The 20572-nt window shown below is 34.3% G+C and overlaps 1 protein-coding gene across 1 annotated transcript; it reads right to left on the bottom strand.

Annotated features, from left to right (window-relative positions):
• Window positions 1-1500: 1500 nt before the first annotated feature.
• Window positions 1501-20289, bottom strand: LOC100378555 (signal recognition particle subunit SRP54). The gene is made up of 14 exons (XM_085492266.1): window positions 20007-20289; window positions 18315-18491; window positions 17719-17823; window positions 17493-17559; window positions 17236-17293; window positions 16801-16951; window positions 15862-16010; window positions 15316-15416; window positions 13052-13138; window positions 8166-8239; window positions 6136-6244; window positions 3195-3365; window positions 2753-2848; window positions 1501-2004 (listed from the first exon to the last, which is right to left on the bottom strand). Exons 1-14 carry the CDS (start codon window positions 20082-20084, stop codon window positions 1892-1894), a joined length of 1536 nt encoding a protein of 511 aa, XP_085348392.1. The 5' UTR covers window positions 20085-20289; the 3' UTR covers window positions 1501-1891.
• Between the last annotated feature and the right edge of the window lie 283 nt (window positions 20290-20572).

Genomic DNA, 20572 nt, shown 5'->3' with positions numbered 1-20572 from the left:
CCCAACACTGATAGTTTATGCTAATATTACTTTTTTTTTTACACAAGTATACTTGTGGTAACATTGTTAACTGGCAATAACAATTATGGCCAACCATTAAAAGTACTGATGTAATTTGATCTTCAGTCTGAAGGATGATCGCCAGAACTACTTGAAGGAGTGCCCACATCCGGTACAGCGACCACACACTCACAGTACAGCTTAACAAAGGTATTTACACAACCGACGAGTTCCTTGACTTACATATTCATACTACTTAGCTTGAGTGTATCAATTATATAATAAACTGGCAAAGGCAAAACTACAAGGTTGCAGACACAGGCAGTTCCACAATTGCGAGAATACCACCTATTTCAACACGTACTGACAATTGAGGAAGTTTAAAACTGGCATATCAGATTAAAACCGGATCAAAACATTTTTGTACACTTTATTTTTGTCTGTAAACAACTTATAAGAGCCAATCAGAAAGTATGTTGCTATGCAAGCATTGCAGCACATCCCATATCGCGATTCAAACTTTTACGGTAGTTATGTTGGTGCACATGCAGGCAAGTTTTGTGATTGTTGGAGTCTTGTTCATTTGCGGTTCAATTCAATCAGAAATTGCAATGTGGACCATGTATACAATGACAATACAATTATATAAGGAGCACTAATTGGTCATGTTGATTTTGTAAAACATGGTTGGTCAGGTATATGTGAGGGTGTGTTGTCATGTGACTAAAAAGTAACACCCATGTAGTGTCATTGAAAGAGACAATATACATGAAAGTCTTCAGTAAGACATCTGCAAATATTTATGTTTTATTGCAAGGTGGGAAGATATGGGTTTTATCATGTTACAATTATGGCATACAAATATTTGATCCCCTCTTCACATCACAAATGAAAAAAATCAACAGTTGCTGTTGTGACAGTGACTTACTGAAGTAATTACCTAACATTTATGTGCACACATGCTTTTAGGCAGGCAGTTTAAAATGACCTGTACCTCTAAGAGTACCCAGTACACACCATTCAAATATTGCACTTCCTTGGAATGAACAACTATGATAAAATCTCAATTTGTGAATTTTATTTCAATTTCTCTCTCATCCACGCAGGTTTAATAAACACGCTGACCAAGTTTCTGGTGTTCAGTAAATAGTTGAAGCCTGTTGAGGTAAAAAAATGTGTTCTGCCAGACAGGATAGATAAATATGATATAAACCATATGGCAAGTCAGTAATGAACAATGCATTCCTGTTTTTTTCAAAGGAGCAATAGATGGTCAGTTGAAATTGTCTTCACCCATTAGAGGTTGTTTGACATTTCAGTTGAAGCGGCAATAGCTGTAACTATCCATTTTTTCTCAGATTTTATTATCAATAAATTAGTTTTAATAGTACCAATTTGTAATGGTCATCGCTGATATGTGGACACTGAATGGCATGTACACTATATATCATGGCTGTACATTAAATCTCTTACAAGTGAAAGAAGATGTCCACGTCCATGTTTCGTCTACGTCTCCAGAGGGCGGCATTTATTGAAATCCAGCTTTGTCAAGTGAACCTCAGAGATTCCAATACAACTTACAAATTCATATCAAATATGTCACCATCCTCAGAGGCGAAGCCACTGATGCACTTTCTTACTGATGATTTTATGTTTCACTTCATATAATAGAATGCATCATAATTTTCTACGATCCCCATCCGGTGAATGAATTCAACGATGGCGACTACTCGACCGTTAGTTTTCACATTGAATTTTATGTGATATAGGCTAGAGTAGATTTTTGTCCATGTAATTGTGTGTAAAAACAATATTTTGTTGAGATTTGGTCATCTCAATGCATATATTTTAATCACAGCTATTGCCGCTTTAAAAACACAAGGTTGTAATGTTATTTGCTGGGACCACCACCTCCTCCCATACCACCCATCATGCCTCCAAGACCTCCTGGTCCTCCCCCACCCTGGAACTGCTTCATCATGTTTTGAAGTCCACCAATACCACCTGGAGTGAAAAAAAAGATGACAAATTTGTGGTCAATGATTGGCAATGAGAAAAATGGGGCTATGTGAAGAAATTCACACTGCAGGCTGAGTAATATGTACATTACATAGTCCCTGCGAGTTTAAGAAATATAGTAATTTTGAACATGAATGGTCAAAATGTGTCAGAAACAAAATGGCCACCAGTCAGCCATTTCGAATCTGATCAGAAAAACAACTGGATTGGATTGTCATATGAAAACATGTGCATATGTTAAAACAATACGGCTGCAGTCATCTATTTTGAATTTGATCTGAAAAACAAAATGACATGCATCAAGGTCCCATTAATGTTTGATCTTTGTATCAAGTTTGAACAAAATCCATTCTTATATGACTAAGATCCGGTTCAACTTTTGGAGAAATTGATTTTAGCACAAAAATGGCTGCAATTCAGTCATCGTGAAGCTGATCGCAAAACGAATGGAGATGCATATGTATCCCGAAATGTATGATATATATGTGAAGTTTGCATGATGATCAATCCAGGCATGTCCAAAGTACACGTGGCAATGCACACACAAATGCACGGCTGCACAGAGATCAAAACATAAGTTCCCATTTTCTGACAATGATAAGGAATGATAAGTTTTGCACACACAACCATCGGTAGCGTTTGAACAACACTCTTATTGCATTAACGTATTGGACTAAAAGCCATACACAAATTGAGTAGAAAACTTAAAATGAGCATAACACAATGGTCTTACCCATTTGATGTAATATCCTTGGGTCCATCATCTTTGCCATCTGTTGATTTAGTTTCATCATTTGTGATGGGTTTACATTTTTCATCATGTCACCACCTAAATAAAGTAAATGATGATGTAAATTTATAACAAGCATAGAGAACATTGTGGGTGAATAGATATTTAGTTAGCAGCATAGACTGTTTTTGGATGTCATAATATAGTTTTATAAACCTGTCTGCATTCCAGCCTGAATTTCCTAATCAACAGATCACATGCAGATTGTGAATGCATTTTGTGTGCTCCGCACAGGTTACCATAATACATGTAATAAAGAGTTAAAGCATAAGTAATTGTAATTGAGATCAGATAACTGGTACATGATTGATTGCCTTCTATTCCAGTCAGCGTAGTGTTCTTGAAATATAACAATATGTTGATTTCAAAAGGACGTGAGAGATACCTTTGAATAATCCTTTGATGCCACCCATCTTTTTCACCATAGCAGCAAATTTCTGATATTGTGACAATAGTTCTTGTACCTCTCTGACAGAGACACCTGCTCCCCTGGCAACCCTCTGTATCCTTCCTTGGCTACGGGTGAATAATTTAGCACCCTCTCTGCTATCAAGTTCTGGTATGGAGAGAAGAATCAGCCCTAGGTTTCAATATGTCTGAATATGTATGCTCTAAAACATGATTTGGGAAGTTACACTTCTCTAATTAACAAGCAGCCTGTCGGCTGAGATAGCTCCGCTGTTAGCAATGCACATGGCAATTAAAGAACAGAAGATATCATTAGAAAATGAACAAATCTGAGAGAGGTCCACATGTAGTACCTATATGTATAATATATCAAAGCAATTGGACTTGCGGTTTTCAACAAGAAGTCGAAAATATCACTTTTTACCAAAAATTACAAAAATATTCATCAAAATTAGAGAATTAAAGATATCATTATGAAATGAACAAATCTGAGAGAGGTCCACATGTAGTACCTATATATGTAATATCAAAGCAATTGGACTTGCGGTTTTCAACAAGAAGTCGAAAATATCACTTTTTACCAAAAATTACAAAAATATTCACCGAAATTAGAGAATTAAAGATATCATTACAAAATGAACAAATCTGAGAGAGGTCCACATGTAGTACCTATATATGTAATATCAAAGCAATTGGACTTGCGGTTTTCAACAAGAAGTCGAAAATATCACTTTTTACCAAAAATTACAAAAATATTCACCAAAATTAGAGAATTAAAGATATCATTACAAAATGAACAAATCTGAGAGAGGTCCACATGTAGTACCTATATATGTAATATCAAAGCAATTGGACTTGCGGTTTTCAACAAGAAGTCGAAAATATCACTTTTTACCAAAAATTACAAAAATATTCATCAAAATTAGAGAATTAAAGATATCATTATGAAATGAACAAATCTGAGAGAGGTCCACATGTAGTACCTATATATGTAATATCAAAGCAATTGGACTTGCGGTTTTCAACAAGAAGTCGAAAATATCACTTTTTACCAAAAATTACAAAAATATTCACCAAAATTAGAGAATTAAAGATATCATTACAAAATGAACAAATCTGAGAGAGGTCCACATGTAGTACCTATATATGTAATATCAAAGCAATTGGACTTGCGGTTTTCAACAAGAAGTCGAAAATATCACTTTTTACCAAAAATTACAAAAATATTCACCAAAATTAGAGAATTGAAGATATCATTACAAAATGAACAAATCTGAGAGAGGTTGACATGTAGTACCTATATATGTAATATCAAAGCAATTGGACTTGCGGTTTTCAACAAGAAGTCGAAAATATCACTTTTTACCAAAAATTACAAAAATATTCACCAAAATTAGAGAATTGAAGATATCATTACAAAATGAACAAATCTGAGAGAGGTCCACATGTAGTACTTATATATGTAATATCAAAGCAATTGGACTTGCGGTTTTTAACAGGAAGTCGAAAATATCAGTTTTTACCAAAAATGACAAAAATATTCACCAAAATTAGAGAATTAAAGATATCATCATGAAATGAACAAATCTGAGAGAGGTCTACCCAAGGTACATATACACCAAGTATCAAAGCATTCAGGCTTGTAGTTTTCAAGAAGAAGTCGAAAAAGTAAAACATTGACACGGACGACGACGGACGACGACGACGACGGACAATCACTCATATGATAAGCTCCGCTCGACAAAGTCGACAGCGGAGCTAAAAATAATGTAATGAAAAGTTTCTAGACAGCATGCTGAACACTAAAAAAAGGGTGGACTGATTTTTTATTTGACTAATTTAACTGCTAAGCGCCAAATTGAAAAACTTGCAAAATTTGTGTACAGTCAAATATTTTAGCAAAAAATGCCAAATCACTCCATTATTGAAAAATCATTTGACCAGAAACTTTTCTTTTTGCGAGGCCTTATGTAGCTGCTGTTACAATAATTAAACTGGGACGGTTAACCTTGGATTGAAAATCTAGGTGCAAAGGATGCAATCCACAAACAAATTTAAACTTCTAATCCAAAACAAAATTTTTTCCAGGTATTGACAGAACATATTAATTCTTTGTCTAGTTTATTCAATTTTATTATTTTCGCCACTAGATTATCATGACACATCAACATGGGATGTCAATAGCAGTTATTGGGTTGTGTATGAGGGCTGGTCAATGCTGATACATTTCTGTTCAGCAAGAATATACCATTGTAGGATATTTATCATCCTGTTCTGTATCAAAATGTTGATTTTGTTTTGTAGGTATCTAGGTTTTATTGAAAATTTGTAAAATATGGAAAACATATTTTGATTCATACAAAAGTACAAAATATACTTATAATATAATTCATAATACATGTATATCAATATCCACCCTTTAAATACTTGGATATTTCTTGGGAAATATTTAACAAGCCCGTGAATAAAAATGTCTTCCTCTTTTCTGTCATAGGTATGCTCTCAGTATAAAAGCAGCAACCACAGAACTTAGAAATTATCTATCTACTCTCTGGAGCGAACATCCAGACATTTTCATTGCCTGACAACCACAACCAGTGAAAACAAGGTTGAAAAGTCTCAGAAAACTAGCGTTGAGACTCTTCTGAACAACGTAACAAGATTACACCTACATGTGCAACATATAATTTGGTTGTTTGGGATTTTCCAAAAATTAAATTTGTGCTGTTCATGGTTTTAGCTGTTTTCACAGAACCCATAGAAATACATTTTACAGTTGTATTCATCATAGCAACATGTTCTGTGACATAGCCCCGCCTCTGAGAATAGATGTACATTTCGCATGATAACCTGGTGTAATATTTAAATATTACTGGATAGAGTACGTTTGTACGTACGTACGTTTGTTAGGTCCTTACCTTCATCATTCATACTGTCCATTATTGTCATCAATCTTTTCAACCTTGCCATGGACTCTTGTTCATTTCCTTTACTCAGAAAATCCGACCCAAATCCAGGAATCATGCTCTGGAGATGAAAGATTGCATTGTCATCACAAAGACAGTATTAACATGAACTGTAATTCAATGGGGAATAGCAATGTTGTATTGTTGAAAAAGACTTTTAAGAACTTTGTCTAAAAATAATATCTAAGAGTTCACAAGTCAAACTAAATTTTGCCGACAATGCAACTTTAATAATTTCAATACAGAGAGGCAAATGCATACACAATGGTATCAGTTTGTCAGTGTGCGGTACACCAGATTGGTCAGTGTGCGGTACACCAGATTGGTCAGTGTGCGGTACACCAGATTGGTCAGTGTGCGGTACACCAGATTGGTCAGTGTGCGGTACACCAGATTGGTCAGTGTGCGGTACACCAGATTGGTCAGTGTGCGGTACACCAGATTGGTCAGTGTGCGGTACACCAGATTGGTCAGTGTGCGGTACACCAGATTGGTCAGTGTGCGGTACACCAGACTGGTCAGTGTGCGGTACACCAGATTGGTCAGTGTGCGGTACACCAGATTGGTCAGTGTGAGGTACACCAGATTGGTCAGTGTGCGGTACACCAGATTGGTCAGTGTGCGGTACACCAGATTGGTCAGTGTGCGGTACACCAGATTGGTCAGTGTGCGGTACACCAGATTGGTCAGTGTGAGGTACACCAGATTGGTCAGTGTGCGGTACACCAGATTGGTCAGTGTGAGGTACACCAGATTGGTCAGTGTGCGGTACACCAGATTGGTCAGTGTGCGGTACACCAGACTGGTCAGTGTGCGGTACACCAGACTGGTCAGTGTGCGGTACACCAGATTGGTCAGTGTGCGGTACACCAGATTGGTCAGTGTGCGGTACACCAGATTGGTCAGTGTGCGGTACACCAGATTGGTCAGTGTGCGGTACACTAGATTGGTCAGTGTGAGGTACACCAGATTGGTCAGTGTGCGGTACACCAGATTGGTCAGTGTGAGGTACACCAGATTGGTCAGTGTGCGGTACACCAGATTGATCAGTGTGCGGTACACCAGATTGATCAGTGTGCGGTACACCAGACTGGTCAGTGTGCGGTACACCAGATTGGTCAGTGTGAGGTACACCAGATTGATCAGTGTGCGGTACACCAGATTGGTCAGTGTGCGGTACACCAGATTGGTCAGTGTGCGGTACACCAGATTGGTCAGTGTGCGGTACACCAGATTGGTCAGTGTGCGGTACACCAGATTGGTCAGTGTGCGGTACACCAGATTGATCAGTGTGCGGTACACCAGATTGATCAGTGTGCGGTACACCAGATTGGTCAGTGTGAGGTACACCAGATTGATCAGTGTGAGGTACACCAGATTGGTCAGTGTGAGGTACACCAGATTGATCAGTGTGAGGTACACCAGACTGGTCAGTGTGCGGTACACCAGATTGATCAGTGTGAGGTACACCAGATTGGTCAGTGTGAGGTACACCAGATTGATCAGTGTGAGGTACACCAGACTGGTCAGTGTGCGGTACACCAGATTGGTCAGTGTGCGGTACACCAGATTGGTCAGTGTGCGGTACACCAGATTGGTCAGTGTGCGGTACACCAGATTGGTCAGTGTGCGGTACACCAGACTGGTCAGTGTGCGGTACACCAGATTGGTCAGTGTGCGGTACACCAGATTGGTCAGTGTGCGGTACACCAGATTGGTCAGTGTGCGGTACACCAGATTGGTCAGTGTGCGGTACACCAGATTGGTCAGTGTGCGGTACACCAGATTGGTCAGTGTGCGGTACACCAAATGTCCCATGGTAATTTCACTGTTGATATTAAACTCATTAATTACAATATCAATTTGTTTGCATATTAGACAATATACGGTAGATCAACAAAAAATTATAGTAAACACATGCTAAGACAGTGTGAGATATTCACTATTTAGTCACAAATATACAAATACAAATTACAACTTACCATTATTTGACTGAAAGGTCCCATTTTCATGATATTTTGGAATTGTTCATACATGTCGCGTAGCGTAAATTCACCTGAAGGAGGCAATGTTTGATTGCATTTATTGGTCACAATAATGAGCTCATGACCTGCCTGCAAAGCGTTATTTATCTGAAAAAAAAACGCCCACTGCATCTCATGGGTGGTGTCGTAAAAATGAGGTTCCATGCATCTTTCAGATAAATATAATAATAGTATCCCTTTTCAAGGAAAGTTGTAAATTAGTTAGTTTTGGACTTGAAAGTAAGCCCGATTTCTAGAATTACATAAAATATGAAGATAGTGAAGAAATTTTAGCAATTTCGTTAAATCGCAGTATAGTAGAATGTTCAGTATGCAAATGATGTTGTTTATTTCAAACAATTGAAAACAAAATCATAACAGATGTTCCTATAAATATTACAGATGTCAATGTACCTATAAATATTACAGATGTCAATGTACCTATAAATATTACAGATGTCAATGTACCTATAAATATTACAGATGTCAATGTACCTATAAATATTACAGATGTCAATGTACCTATAAATATTACAGATGTCAATGTACCTATAAATATTACAGATGTCAATGTACCTATAAATATTACAGATGTCAATGTACCTATAAATATTACAGATGTCAATGTACCTATAAATATTACAGATGTCAATGTACCTATAAATATTACAGATGTCAATGTACCTATAAATATTACAGATGTCAATGTACCTATAAATATTACAGATGTCAATGTACCTATAAATATTACAGATGTCAATGTACCTATAAATATTACAGATGTCAATGTACCTATAAATATTACAGATGTCAATGTACCTATAAATATTACAGATGTCAATGTACCTATAAATATTACAGATGTCAATGTACCTATAAATATTACAGATGTCAATGTACCTATAAATATTACAGATGTCAATGTACCTATAAATATTACAGATGTCAATGTACCTATAAATATTACAGATGTCAATGTACCTATAAATATTACAGATGTCAATGTACCTATAAATATTACAGATGTCAATGTACCTATAAATATTACAGATGTCAATGTACCTATAAATATTACAGATGTCAATGTACCTATAAATATTACAGATGTCAATGTACCTATAAATATTACAGATGTCAATGTACCTATAAATATTACAGATGTCAATGTACCTATAAATATTACAGATGTCAATGTACCTATAAATATTACAGATGTCAATGTACCTATAAATATTACAGATGTCAATGTACCTATAAATATTACAGATGTCAATGTACCTATAAATATTACAGATGTCAATGTACCTATAAATATTACAGATGTCAATGTACCTATAAATATTACAGATGTCAATGTACCTATAAATATTACAGATGTCAATGTACCTATAAATATTACAGATGTCAATGTACCTATAAATATTACAGATGTCAATGTACCTATAAATATTACAGATGTCAATGTACCTATAAATATTACAGATGTCAATGTACCTATAAATATTACAGATGTCAATGTACCTATAAATATTACAGATGTCAATGTACCTATAAATATTACAGATGTCAATGTACCTATAAATATTACAGATGTCAATGTACCTATAAATATTACAGATGTCAATGTACCTATAAATATTACAGATGTCAATGTACCTATAAATATTACAGATGTCAATGTACCTATAAATATTACAGATGTCAATGTACCTATAAATATTACAGATGTCAATGTACCTATAAATATTACAGATGTCAATGTACCTATAAATATTACAGATGTCAATGTACCTATAAATATTACAGATGTCAATGTACCTATAAATATTACAGATGTCAATGTACCTATAAATATTACAGATGTCAATGTACCTATAAATATTACAGATGTCAATGTACCTATAAATATTACAGATGTCAATGTACCTATAAATATTACAGATGTCAATGTACCTATAAATATTACAGATGTCAATGTACCTATAAATATTACAGATGTCAATGTACCTATAAATATTACAGATGTCAATGTACCTATAAATATTACAGATGTCAATGTACCTATAAATATTACAGATGTCAATGTACCTATAAATATTACAGATGTCAATGTACCTATAAATATTACAGATGTCAATGTACCTATAAATATTACAGATGTCAATGTACCTATAAATATTACAGATGTCAATGTACCTATAAATATTACAGATGTCAATGTACCTATAAATATTACAGATGTCAATGTACCTATAAATATTACAGATGTCAATGTACCTATAAATATTACAGATGTCAATGTACCTATAAATATTACAGATGTCAATGTACCTATAAATATTACAGATGTCAATGTACCTATAAATATTACAGATGTCAATGTACCTATAAATATTACAGATGTCAATGTACCTATAAATATTACAGATGTCAATGTACCTATAAATATTACAGATGTCAATGTACCTATAAATATTACAGATGTCAATGTACCTATAAATATTACAGATGTCAATGTACCTATAAATATTACAGATGTCAATGTACCTATAAATATTACAGATGTCAATGTACCTATAAATATTACAGATGTCAATGTACCTATAAATATTACAGATGTCAATGTACCTATAAATATTACAGATGTCAATGTACCTATAAATATTACAGATGTCAATGTACCTATAAATATTACAGATGTCAATGTACCTATAAATATTACAGATGTCAATGTACCTATAAATATTACAGATGTCAATGTACCTATAAATATTACAGATGTCAATGTACCTATAAATATTACAGATGTCAATGTACCTATAAATATTACAGATGTCAATGTACCTATAAATATTACAGATGTCAATGTACCTATAAATATTACAGATGTCAATGTACCTATAAATATTACAGATGTCAATGTACCTATAAATATTACAGATGTCAATGTACCTATAAATATTACAGATGTCAATGTACCTATAAATATTACAGATGTCAATGTACCTATAAATATTACAGATGTCAATGTACCTATAAATATTACAGATGTCAATGTACCTATAAATATTACAGATGTCAATGTACCTATAAATATTACAGATGTCAATGTACCTATAAATATTACAGATGTCAATGTACCTATAAATATTACAGATGTCAATGTACCTATAAATATTACAGATGTCAATGTACCTATAAATATTACAGATGTCAATGTACCTATAAATATTACAGATGTCAATGTACCTATAAATATTACAGATGTCAATGTACCTATAAATATTACAGATGTCAATGTACCTATAAATATTACAGATGTCAATGTACCTATAAATATTACAGATGTCAATGTACCTATAAATATTACAGATGTCAATGTACCTATAAATATTACAGATGTCAATGTACCTATAAATATTACAGATGTCAATGTACCTATAAATATTACAGATGTCAATGTACCTATAAATATTACAGATGTCAATGTACCTATAAATATTACAGATGTCAATGTACCTATAAATATTACAGATGTCAATGTACCTATAAATATTACAGATGTCAATGTACCTATAAATATTACAGATGTCAATGTACCTATAAATATTACAGATGTCAATGTACCTATAAATATTACAGATGTCAATGTACCTATAAATATTACAGATGTCAATGTACCTATAAATATTACAGATGTCAATGTACCTATAAATATTACAGATGTCAATGTACCTATAAATATTACAGATGTCAATGTACCTATAAATATTACAGATGTCAATGTACCTATAAATATTACAGATGTCAATGTACCTATAAATATTACAGATGTCAATGTACCTATAAATATTACAGATGTCAATGTACCTATAAATATTACAGATGTCAATGTACCTATAAATATTACAGATGTCAATGTACCTATAAATATTACAGATGTCAATGTACCTATAAATATTACAGATGTCAATGTACCTATAAATATTACAGATGTCAATGTACCTATAAATATTACAGATGTCAATGTACCTATAAATATTACAGATGTCAATGTACCTATAAATATTACAGATGTCAATGTACCTATAAATATTACAGATGTCAATGTACCTATAAATATTACAGATGTCAATGTACCTATAAATATTACAGATGTCAATGTACCTATAAATATTACAGATGTCAATGTACCTATAAATATTACAGATGTCAATGTACCTATAAATATTACAGATGTCAATGTACCTATAAATATTACAGATGTCAATGTACCTATAAATATTACAGATGTCAATGTACCTATAAATATTACAGATGTCAATGTACCTATAAATATTACAGATGTCAATGTACCTATAAATATTACAGATGTCAATGTACCTATAAATATTACAGATGTCAATGTACCTATAAATATTACAATTTTGCAAGAAAAACCATAAGTATTAGAGAGATAGTGATTTGCCAGATCATCTTTTTTTTCAAAGCTGGCACATTATGTATAAGTACATTCTCTATTTATTACACATGCAATATGTTAAAAAGAAATAGTTAAGCTACCCCTTGGTCATCTACCACAAAAAATGCATATAGAATAGGCATTATATAAAATAGAAAGTAGAGTTTTTGACTAACATGAAACAATATACTCCACAGAGCTATGTTATGAATGGAAAGCTCACTTGGCAGTTGAAACACTAGGAAGTGGTCATATGAAAGAATGTAATGTCATTCTTCACATCAAGCTGATAGTGGAATGAGAGCTCAAAGCAAAATATCACAAGTAAGACAGAGAAAGAAAATTATTGAGTTTGCAAATTAGACCTGGACTCTTTTCTTACCGTGTTTGAGTTTGTTAATAAGTTCTTCATTGTCATCTAGGTTGAGTTCACTGACCTTGTCAATCAAACCTTCAATGTCACCCATGCCTGTGGAAAGGAAACATTCAACAGTTTTCTGTGAATGGTGGGATAGCAGAGATCCGTTTGCTCATGGGGTAAAGGAACAACTAGTTGTGAACTTTGAGTACACTTGAATTAAACATAACAGTATTCCAGTGACATTGAGCAAATGCAAAGCAGATACCATAATACTAGTGTTTGGTTGTGGTGCAGTTGTCACTGTAGAATCCTAGTGCAATTTACATGCTGTAAGACCACCTGTCTGATATGACCAGTGACCATCATTTTGGCACAAGTTTGGTCAAATAAACAAGTGTACAAAGATCAGATGATTGCATGCATCGTCTTTTATACTAGTCTCTACACTGACATTTTTAAGTTAATCAAGACAAACAATGTATATTTATTTATTTTCCATTTTCAAATACCCGACAGATTACTCTACAAACTGATAAATGTCACATTTTTATTCAAAAAATGAATTAATCAACCACTATTATAGTCTATATAAAGACCACCTGTCTAAAAAAAAAATTGTTATACACAGGTTTGACTGTACATGTATATGTAATCACATTTCCAGATGTTGTTACCTGGGTTACCTACATGAATGCATATCTGCAATGAATGTTACTGTCCCTGTGGGATGCATATTTTTCTCAACCAGAGCAAAACACTGAATACTCTATATAGTAGTCAACAACAAAAACAACAAGGGTGAACACAGGCAAAGTTTGGTGATATTTTTAGTGCAGTGTTCTCCACAAGGGGTTTTAGGCGGGCGGCCCGCCCGTCAAGTTTTACGGCCGCCCAGTAACTCTCAACACCCGCCCACCAACGTACATCCAGCTGAAATTATTTGTAAAAAGCTTGCATTGTTCTTCCCAAGCCTAAACAAAAGAGTAGCTGCCCAACCCTTTATTTTGCTATTGTTTCAACAGTCCAAACATAAACAATGTCCATTGGAAGTCTGCAAGCAGTTATCAAGTGTATTCATGGCAATGTGTCAATCGCTTGAATTCATTGTCGCCCGACATTGTTGCCACTTATTGCTCACCATACGCAACTACAGTGGTTTCAATTTACAGCTGTATTTTTAATAATCGTCTTCCGATCACGAAAAAAAGAAGTAAATACGAACGAAATGTATATGCACAGAAAATAAACAAATATATTAGCAGATTGCATGTAAATTCGAACAAAAATTTTAATTCTAGCCGTATTTACAACGTTCGCTCGATTTTCATGGTGAAAACAGCATGGAGAAGGCAAACTGATGACCTTTTGGCCTACCCCATTCAACGACCGTCTGCTACCCACCGCTGTTGGCGCTGTAACGATTTAGTATCTAAGTTGCATAGGGGAACAGCGCATTCTGGGTGTTCGTGTACTGAATTCGGAAAGCGGTAATAAACATCAAACATGGCTGCTGGATTAGTTTACCGCGAGTATTTGTAATTGAATAATATTTTAGTTATCTTTTCCACGTACTTTTTTCAATTTATCTATTTTTTTATGTCTAATCTTTCGAGAACATATCAGATTCTTTTATTTTGCCGATTGCTAGCATTTTTTTCTTGAATTCCATAAAAATGTGTGAAAACGCAACGTATCGTGGCCGTACATGCGTAAATGCATCTTACCGTCCGTCGGCACGGGTGAGTACTGATGCCACAAATAAAAATGTTATGGATTTTGTTTTGACAAATTGTCTGTTTTGGCTTCGTGGGCAAATCATCTCGTATATTTTCTACATTATAACTCAATTATGTTTTGTACTTGCTCTTGGTTACTCGAATTGCATTTCATGAACGCAGAATAATTTGCGAACGCATAAATCACCGATTTCAAACTTTTTGCATTTCGTAAATATTGATAGTGACCAATCTGTTTGTATTTCAAAAAATTGTAACATGTTCCAATTATTAAAATTAAATTAAAAAGAGAATAGTAAATAACTTAGTGTGTATTGCAGTTCATGTCATAAATGCGAGAATGCTGTATGTAAATGATATGCAAATTGATATGCAAATTTATGCTAATTAGGCCGCCCACCAGCTAATTTGGATTGTGGAGAACACTGTGGTGACATGCTTTGCATTACAAGTTCTACAAATGATTTATGCACTTCTACTGAAGATGGTTTTTAGATCTTCTTTTACCAATAAAAAAAATTTTTGTTTGTAGAAAATAAATGAACTTACCAAGCAGTTTGCTGACAAAAGGTTTGGTTTTAAATTGTTCAAAATCATCAATATGTTCTCCAGTACCGATGAAGATGATGGGACTTTTGGTTGCAGCAACACTGTAAAACAATAAATAGATGAGCGCTAAGATAATGCAATGGGTAATAACTGGTAGCTATATTTACGTACCGCACATAAAAAGTAAACACACATAAACCATCACTGTGTTTGTGGAGTGCACACATTTATGTTTCATATAGTGATATGGTTTAATTCTCCAAGACTGACATACTGATGGAACCAATGTTCTCATATATGTGGTGGTGACTGATATGTTCACATATTTGAATCATAACTAAATGGAATGAATAAACATCACTGATTGAGTGCAAATGAAAGATGAGTAAATAATACACAGTCAACCTAAGAAGAAGAAGGTATGCTAACCAATATAATCAATAGGAAAACATGGGAGCTTGAGTGAATTGCTTACAACAGTACAACAGTCAGTATAATGAGCTAGGGGTATGAGTTGGACAAGTCAAGACATGAGCATTTACTTACGCACTAAGGGCACCACCTCCCTTGGCATGACCATCTAATTTGGTGATGATAACTGACGCCACATCTACTTTCTCCTTAAACGCCCTGGCCTGTGATTCACAAGCTTGACCAATCGTGGCATCCATGACGTATATTACATTGTCTGGGCTCTGAAGAAAAAAAAATAATGAAATACTAATGAATGATGAATACATCAATTCATAACACAATGATCCTTTATGATAAGCTCAGTGATACCTAATATTGAATAATATAGAATTATAAATTCTCACAAATAAGGACAAATAGCATGTACATGGCAAGTCTGGAGATGCATGTAATACACAAGTTAACAAAACTATCACTATGTGATTTGTATTCTATCACCAGTTCTTGCCTTGATGGCAGCATTACATGTATTATATTTCAAGCGCTTCTCACTGAGCAAGATAGGAATGAAGCCGTGAGGCCAGAATTCCACACAGATTTTTCAAGAGTAATTCCAAAGGTGGAGAGCAGATTTCTCTAAGTAAAGATAGAAGATTATTTAAACATGCATAGCATGTCAAGTATAAATTTAAAAAAAAACATAATGAACTAAATCAGATGAGAAAATCAGGTCAAACTTTGCTGTCTGTAACAACACCACCAATGGCAAGTTTGAGCAAAATGTCATTCTGCAATTTCCCAAAGATAAAGAGTTCCTTAGGACCCCCTCACCCATAACTCTAATCCTAACCCTGCCCTTACAGTACCCCTCCTACATTACAATTGTATATACCCCTCTTTGGGACACTTATAATTAATTTGAGGAGCATAATAAATTACATTGTGGGGGTGGAGTTTTAGGGTTAGGGTTCAGGTTAGGAGTGAGGGAGCCTTAAAGAACTTTTTCCCTCCCAAAAACAATTTTACAAGTGGTGACTACATAAAGCAAGCAAAATATTGAACACGACTTACTGTAACATTTGATACTTGTAACATTTCCTCAAATAGAGAATCTTCTTGTTTGTGTCTACCACTAGTATCTACTATTATAATCTCAAAGTTTTCTTTCTTAAACTTGTCTACGCCTTCAGCTGCAATAACCACTGGGTCCATTTCTGTATAACTGTTGGGTGAGAATAAATACACCATGAGGACAACATATGATTTAACAGTAAACAGTGGCACTTAGGAATATTTAATCTCTACAATTTTGACACTTTCAGTAATCTGTTACTCTTTATGTTATTTTACATGCTTGCACTAAGAGTCTGGCATGAACTCAGAAGGCATGCTACAAGTTATGCTCCAGGTGAATTTACCAAGTTTACAAACGTTTTGATTGCCATGGTTACTAGAAGTACATTACACATACATGTAGATCTTACAACAAGTATATTGCATGCTTACCTGCCATAAAAGGGTATTCTGGCTTTTGTGGCGTTCTGTTTTAATTGATCAAAGGCACCTATAATAAAAAGAAGAAGAAGAATAGGATAAGTAACCAAAAAACATTTTACACTGTAGAATTATTAAATTTTGTGATTTTTGGCGAGATGAATGTCAAACATACAAAAATAGTATTTTATTTTCACTGAATCATCCTTTTAGTGAAAATAACAAAAATAATTTCCAAGCGACAATAAAGAATATTACAGTAATCCTACCTGCTCTGAATGTGTCTGCACATATGAGACACGTCTTCCATCCTTTCTTCTGGTAATGGTAAGCAAGCTGTGAATGAAGTCAAGGAGTAAAATGAAGCATGATATGACAGTAAATAAATTTAACAAGCAGTGATACACAAGACGGCTTACCTTGTTCTGACTCATCTCAATGAATTAATACTACTACAATGTACACCAGCAAGAATAATACAAAACAAGTTAATACCTTTGTACATGTTGTTGTCTTTCCACTACCTTGTAAACCAACAAACATGATAACATTAGGTTTGCCTTTCACTGGTGTCCATGCTTTCACTCCCGGATCAACCAACTACAGGGATAACAAATTAGTTTGTCAGGGTTACATGTCCTGTACCAGTGAACAAATACTTTACAAGTCTTAGAATCAAATTGAAAATGAATTACACGCAATTAAAATGATGTTAATATAACTGATTTCACAGTACCGTACAAGTACTTTATAAAATTCACATAAATGCTTATCCTGTGACAACCACCTTCCAACAACTTATCAGTGTGCTTGTTGACTTCAAGCTGGGTGTATCATTAATATCACTAAATCTCTGAAATTGTGCAATTTTATACTCATTTCAGAATTATCTTAATAGCCCAAGTTATTTTGAATATTTCCCAAAGCAAAATGATCAACAATGTGAAGTGGAGTAACTAAAATGTTGTTACCAATCATGTTAATTTGACATAATCTATTGCTACATGGTTGAATCATATTCTCTGTGCATATTAAACTCATGTACATATGAATGTTACCATGAGATCACTGTAAACTACATGTTTGCTTACTTTTACAAGTTCTTTGAAGACAGCTGACTGGATCATTCTTCTTTTGTTCAAACCGGCAGCCATCTCATCAAAATCGATGACCGATCTCACATTTTCCCTAAGTTTTTTGACTTGCTTGATATTCACATCTGCTTCAAGCAATGCCCTACAGATTTCACTCAGCATAGAATTCAACACCTAGCAATAAAGAAAGTACTATAATTAAATGTCTGTTTCAGTCAAAAATGAGATCATATTGTAATAATAATAATAATATGAACAACCCGCAGTGCTATATTCGAAGAGTCGATGCTATGCAAGACCAATCATCACATATTGCATGTGGCGATATTTCGTCTTGTTTTACGAACAAAACTCAGCTGGTATGTAGCGTAGAAATCCATGGCCCCGGAACATATCTATCACTTTACATTGTTATGTCATATTGTAAGAAGTAACTTTCCACTGACTTCCATGTGATAATAGACAAGAATGGCCAATTATGGTGATGCAGGACGATTGATTTCTTCCAAATCACATTAGTCATTTGTCCCAAGTCGATTCATCCCACAAGTTTATTCGTCCCGAAATCAATTCGTCCTGAAGTTGATTACACATAAAACATAAATAAAAATAACGCAATATATTTATTATTTTGTAATTGTTTTTCAATGTTTTTTTTTTTTACAGTTCACATGTAATAGACTGAGCTTATTTGAAAGTGTTATTAGAGTTATTAGTTAAATAATACAAATAAGCCATACTTGCAATGTACGTGTTATTAGTTTATACATATATTAATATGGTTGTGCTGGGTAGTCGTACTTTGCAAGCATGTCAGTAACTATATACAGTTAGTCGCACACACATGAATAGGGATAAATCGACTTGTGGGACAAATGTGAAATGGGACGAATTGACTGTGAATCTGTGATTCATATAGGCATGCCATGGTATAGGGTAGTATCTACAAAACTGCAGCTAAGTGGTAGAATGACAAAATGGTTTTCATACATGTATAGTTACTTCATTCTTATTTAGACTACCATAAATCCCCAGAGAATTAAACATGCACAAATTTCAGTTCCCGGGTGTAAAAAACCATTATGATTTGTAATACAGGATGTGTTTTAGAATCCACACTCGTGTTGTATTTTATCCTCAGGTAAATAGTTTGTGTGGGATTGGGAACGTAGAATTTCAAGAAAAAATCTACAAATAAATTATTATCAAAGCATACAATGAGTATACCATGGAAGGTACTACCAGTATTTAAATTCTATCCCTATAATACCATCATGGTCACAAATTAAATGTGCAACTTATTTCACGCTAAAGAAGCAATGCATCAAACCATTTATGGTAAATTTTTCATATTTACTCACATTCGTGTGATTATTACGGTGGTCTAGCAATAAACATAATAATATTTATTCTTTAGTCTTGTAGCTAAAGCACGAAAGACTTTGTGACAAATACATACTCTGTCACTGGTTAAAGCAATGCAGGAACGGACTTAGCCGTGGTTTCACGTCGTTTTGGGGCCGGGTGATCATATGCTTTGTTTCCCGCTCTGGGCAATGACGCTACCGCGTCTATCGAAATAGCATAGGACCTATCCGGACAAAAAACGACGCTAAACATCTATGACGAACTTTCCATATGGAAAATATACATATATCATTTACACAAGATACATTAAGTGTTACCCACATCTTCGTTAATGACCGTCGCATTACTAAGCGACCGGAGAGCGGTTGTGATTTTTCTTCCAAGATCCGCCAAAACCATGTTGACTGTAAAGTTAGTTCTTCTTCAAAAACAGTCCTTCGTGACCACTTGGTCAAGGAGATTACGGTGAGATACGTGGCTTATAGCAAGCAAGCAGCAGCGTCAAGTCTATATGTAAAACTAGCACTATGACACATCAAACTCAAGGATCTGTAAATTTTCCAATGTTATATATCTAGCGACTATCCACAATGCATATTAATTAAAGCAACCACGTCAATTAAAGTTGGTGTAGGGGTCTTTTAAATATACACACAACGTTTTGCTAAGAAAAGTGAAAATCAAAATGGCGACGATAGTCTTGTCCTAAAATAATTCTTTTGCAAGCAAATTAATCAATATAAAACCACATTTAATTCATTTTTTTTATAAATTTCACAAATATTATTTACTATTAATGAACTAATTAATGAAATATTCAAAACAAATAATGCAAAATAGGCAGAAAGTTCTCTTGTAAACAAACCATCTCGTACGAGGCTGTGTTG

This window comes from Saccoglossus kowalevskii, chromosome 2 (genome assembly GCF_978046115.1).
Source record: "Saccoglossus kowalevskii chromosome 2, keSacKowa6.1, whole genome shotgun sequence".
In the NCBI taxonomy this organism is placed as follows: domain Eukaryota; kingdom Metazoa; phylum Hemichordata; class Enteropneusta; family Harrimaniidae; genus Saccoglossus; species Saccoglossus kowalevskii.
Note: the sequence above shows the minus strand (reverse complement) of the source record. Positions and strands in the feature narration are given on the sequence as shown.

Bases quoted from the DNA above. Each gene is read 5' to 3' on its own strand.
- LOC100378555 (XM_085492266.1), bottom strand. From the start codon at position 20,084: ATGGTTTTGGCGGATCTTGGAAGAAAAATCACAACCGCTCTCCGGTCG. The intron at 17,824-18,314 runs GTAAGCAAACAT...TTATCCCTGTAG, and splicing joins TCTTCAAAGAACTTGTAAAA to TTGGTTGATCCGGGAGTGAA. The intron at 17,294-17,492 runs GTAGGATTACTG...TTTTTATTATAG, and splicing joins TGCAGACACATTCAGAGCAG to GTGCCTTTGATCAATTAAAA.